The 5,091-nt window shown below is 28.2% G+C and overlaps 1 protein-coding gene across 1 annotated transcript; it reads right to left on the reverse strand.

Annotated features, from left to right (window-relative positions):
- Window positions 1–4,490: 4,490 nt before the first annotated feature.
- OCT59_018223 (uncharacterized protein) lies at window positions 4,491–4,790 on the reverse strand (the record flags this gene model as incomplete). Its single annotated transcript, XM_066148622.1, has 1 exon — window positions 4,491–4,790. The coding sequence occupies one exon, from the start codon at window positions 4,788–4,790 to the stop codon at window positions 4,491–4,493; it is 300 nt and encodes a 99-aa protein (XP_066004533.1).
- Between the last annotated feature and the right edge of the window lie 301 nt (window positions 4,791–5,091).

Below are 5,091 nucleotides of genomic sequence, written 5' to 3' on the forward strand. Positions count from 1 at the left end.
GCAATGCAACCTACCTAACCTAACAAGTAGGTCTAAGGGTTAGGGAATAAAATACACCCTAAACCCATGCAGTTGGTATGGAAATAAAAGTTTACAAACGGAAGTTTCAGACTGTGCCTGACGACAAAATGGGTGAGGTGCAATCAGGACTTTTTCCTCTAATCCAGCCCGGAATTATAGAGGCAACATTGTTATCGTACAAAGCACATCGACGAAAACGTCTCTCAAAGAAATTAATCAATAAAGAGTATACTTGGGCAATAGCCGATCTTCATCGTCACCCTATAAACTCCAAAAGGACAGGGATCAGCGCAGGCATTTTGGCTTACGTATCTCTTTAAAGATTAATTAAATTGAAAGATAGGATCCAAATTCAATATGACTGAATCGATCGCCTCCGGTTATCAAACTTCCATCAGAAGTGATCGCTAGAATCAAAGATACCAATAATCACCCTTATCAGTAACGATCGAACTAAAGATGTTAGAGAAATAAAATCCGTCATTTATATGGAATTAGTTTGTATTACAATTTTATTACGATTTGGGTAAAAAAAATATCTCCTTAAAATTTATTTTTTTTCAGGTATCCTGGCTATATGGAAAGATTCCTAATATGGTAATAGTACAATACACCTTATACGCCATTTTGCAAATTCAGTGTAATAGTTTACAAAGAAAAAAAGGGGAACGTATTTATTTTTTTGCCATGAGAAATTTAATTACAATAAGTGGATTTCAGAAAATCGCGGTAATTTGAATAATTTGTATATGCTTTTGATAACGGGTTTGAAGTTTAGGTATTCTCTGGCCGCACTCTTGTATTACTATGATCACTGAGAGTTGGCTTATATAATAATCTTATCATTCAATATTTCCTAAAAAAGTAAATAAACATCATCTATTTATAAGTATTCATGATTTGGAAAAACTCCGTATGAAGTTGTGAAGATAAATGATACTTGGATCAAGCACTCCATAGCAATTATCTTTTTTCGTACACTGTATTACATTTTTACAAAGTACAAAGCGTACAAAGCCAATACCAAATAGACAGAAATCAGTAGCTGTTTTCTATACTACGATAATATTAAATAAACACACAAATTTTTTTAAAGATCGTACAAATATCGGTGACCGATATATATTAGATAACGGATCGGTGACTAATAGTTTGGATATCGGACACTTGGTAATTTACATTTTTTTAACCATATTTGAAATTTGCGCATTATGTGACAAATCGGGTACCCGATATGTTGTTAATATGTAAAAATGCCCGATATGTACCTAATTAGTCACCGATATATAGGTACCCGATATGTGTGAGATAGATCGTTTTTTGACCTGTGTGTAGAACTGGTCTTAACCATGGTCTTTAGGATCGTTGACCATTTTTACTCTTGCTCCTCTCCAACAAGTTTCATATCTGGTCAGTATTTGAATAGCCTCATTATAAATTAGGTTTCTCATATTAAATATCACGAAAATTTTAAAAATTTTTTAATTTTTCAATACACATGCATAAAAAGCAGCTGATCTTAAAAGCTAAGACCATTTATGTTAACTCTACATATTCAAAGATTTTTTATTCGAAATGGACTACTGTAGCTTTCTACAGGCAGCTTTTTTTCTTACCAATTTATAATATAAAAAATAATATATCGTATCATACATCTTAATCATTAATGTATGTAAAGCTTTTAAAAACTTTATTATGCATTTTTAAACACATTTTTCTGCAAAAATTTGTCCTTTTGATATAGCTTCTTTAGAGAAAGGACTTTCTTTTTAAGATGATCTAAAATTAAAGGTATTAACATTTTTTTTCTCCTACTTTTCATATTATCTCCAAACACCTAAAGTAACCATTGTAATTATTTATCAAAAACATTTTTGAAAATTCTTCTTCAGCACAATCGAATTGTGCCCAAATTCGAAGTTGCACTAATCCAAGCATAAGATTTATTGGATATTGGCTTTAAGATTTTCTCTAAGGCTTGAAGTGCCTTTGTCAGGAGTGAAATCTTTGAATCTTCACCAGGATTTTTGCCTACTCTTCATGTAAATAGAAATGATTCTTTCATAAAGGAAATTTTTAACATTATCTTTTAATTCATTTCTTCTTATATCTATAGATTCGTCCATAGAAAGCATTTGGCTGGAAATATTGAGAAGTATATTAAAAGCTTCTAACAATGGTATGTTGCATAATAAGCTATTATGTATATATTGAAGGATATTAGAACCAAATTCTTTATATTTCTCAAATAATAGTAAAATTAATGACTCCATTTTATACATAAATTCTAGAAACTCTTTACCTGGAATTACATTTGTTGTTTGAGATTGGACGTCCTATTTATATACAACTTGTTTTGAGTTTAGAATTATAAGGTGAGAGTTAATGACTTCAAATTCAGGGTGTAACTTTGTTACATTATCACTTTTAGTCAGCTTATAAACAATCCATCCAACAATATAGGAAAATTTTGACGCTTCTGCCAGTTCTAAGATAATAATTTTTTCAGGTATCATATGTGAATTAGCTGAAAGATTAATTTATAAGTAGTGCTCCTAACAGATCGGTTCAGACTGGATTCAGCTTAAATCTGATCCGATCTGATTTTTATTTTAATAGATCTGATCTGATCTGAATCTGATCAGATCTGGTTCAATTTAACCTGAATCTGGTTCAGATCCATTTGAATCCGATTTGAATCTAATCTGAATCTGGTTCAGATCTGGTCCTTGTCCTAAAAAAGGAAGGGAACGTTAATTACGTTCCTCAAGTAAAAGAAAAATAAAAATAAAAGAAATGAACTTACCATAGTTCATTTTTTTAAATCCTGGTCATTCAACTTTGTCTCACATCCAGGTTTTCTAAAAAAAAGAAAGGGAACATTAATTAGTATGTTCCCTTAAAAAAAAACAAAAAAAAGAAACAAACTTACCATAGTTCGTTCTTTTTTTTAAATCCTGGTCATTCAGCTTCGTCTTACGTCCAGGTTTCCTAAAAAAAAAGAAAGGGAACATTAATTAGTACGTTCCTTTAAGTAAAAATAAAAAAAAAATAAAAAAAAAGAAATGAACTTACCATAGTTTGTTCTTTTTTTTAAATCCTGGTTGTTCAGCTTCGCCTCACATCCAGGTTTCCTAAAAAAAAAAGAAAGGGAATGTTAATATTAGTATGTTCCCTTCAGCAGATTGCAAAATTGTAAGACCATCCTATGATTTTTAATTTGAAAATTTGATATTTTGAATTTTTCAAAAAAGCAAGTTTAAATACCTATTTTAGTAATAACTTTAACTCCTTAAAATTAATAAAGATTTTAAAGTAATTTATTTATATTGAATCATATGATATATTTCTATTTTTATTTAAGGAGTTGAATAAACAGGTTTTTAACTTGATTTTTTACTGGTTTCTAAAAATTTCAAAATATCAAATTTTCAAATTAAAAAATCATAGGGTAGTCTTACAATTTTGCAATCAGCTATAAATTACACCAAAAAGTCCTTCAAGCATGTCTTGTGAAATACATTTTGATTGAACTATTGAACCTGGATATTTTTTTAAAAGATATTCAAGCATTTCAATAAAGCTAACAATGGATAAAATTAAATCCACTCCTTAGATTCTGTTTTTTGTTTATTACCATAAATAAACCAATTATGAATTTCTTTTAAAGTATTAATACGTGGATCATCTAAAGACTGGAAATTAATTTTACTATGCATTATTTGATAATATTTTTATGAATATCTAATGAAATTCTTATAAAAAATTAAGAAGGTTATTATATTTCATTGATTTTATTTTAAAGAATATGTACTTTTATTAAAAATTACTTACTTTTGTTTTTTCTGATATTTTTTTAAGACTTTCAATATTTGCCAATGCACCCTCAACTTTTTTTGATAATGTATGTTCAGCAAGATCAACACACATTTTGCTTCATGAAGTGAGCCATATATGACGTTTTGTAAGTTTTGTAGCTTTTGCTGTTACATGCTTATTTGTGTGTTCATATACGCCTTTTATATGTCTCCAACTAATTTCTTTTCCATTTAACATTAGGCGACATAAAGTAGTAAAAATGGTTTTCATAGTCTGGCCGGGTCAGTTTTGTTAAGTCTTAAAAAAAATTTTTTATATTATTACTATGCTGGGTGAGAATTTTTTAAAAATTGAAAAAAAATTTCACATATAAAATTTTTGAAAAAAAAAAATTAAAAGCTGGGTTGCCGGGTTATTGATGAAATTTTTATATTATAAAAACCATAAAATCAAGTTTGTATGGCCTTATTTCCCTAGAATTTTTTTCACCTGTATAACTTTTTGATAAGTTATTTCTAAGTTTTTTAAAAACATGTGTTGGATCACTGATCTTCTCCAGTAATTGGATTTATTGTTTTATAACTTGTTGAAAGTTTCTGGTTATCATATACAGGTTGTAAAAATTTATTAATATGATAGTTAAAAACTTGCTATCCTTCATTAATTCCTTTTGCATTAGTAATTTCAACTGATAATATTGATGCAACTAGATCAAAATTAGTTATCTTTTCTAAATACCACTTATCATCATTTGGACTTCTGAATTCACATAATTCATTAACATTCCATTCTGATTTTGAAGGCATTGGTGGATAAATAAAAGCATGATTAATGGTAATATTTGTAGAATTATTGCAGTTAAGCTTATGTACAGTAAATTGTGTTTTTTCAAAATTGCTATTTACAATTTCTGCTGCATAAAAAGATTTCTTATCTTTATACCTATACATTCTAATTTTGTAGCAAGACTGAAAATTAATGTATTTAAATTGTATGCTTTCATATTATTAATTCCATAATAAGATATAGGAAAAGAAAATTATGTGTTACTGAGTGTCAGATAATTTGATGAACTTGAGTTTATTAGGTGTAGACAAATTAGGTAACGAATTCATTTTATGTTGACATTGTATAGCAAATGCTTCATAGTCCTGTATTTCATTTTCAAAATCCAAATAACCAACATAACAATTTTTACATTGATTCTATAAAAGACCTATTAAATTAATCAATATATTATTTTTTTTTTCA

Source organism: Rhizophagus irregularis, chromosome 27, assembly GCF_026210795.1.
Source record: "Rhizophagus irregularis chromosome 27, complete sequence".
NCBI lineage: Eukaryota > Fungi > Glomeromycota > Glomeromycetes > Glomerales > Glomeraceae > Rhizophagus > Rhizophagus irregularis.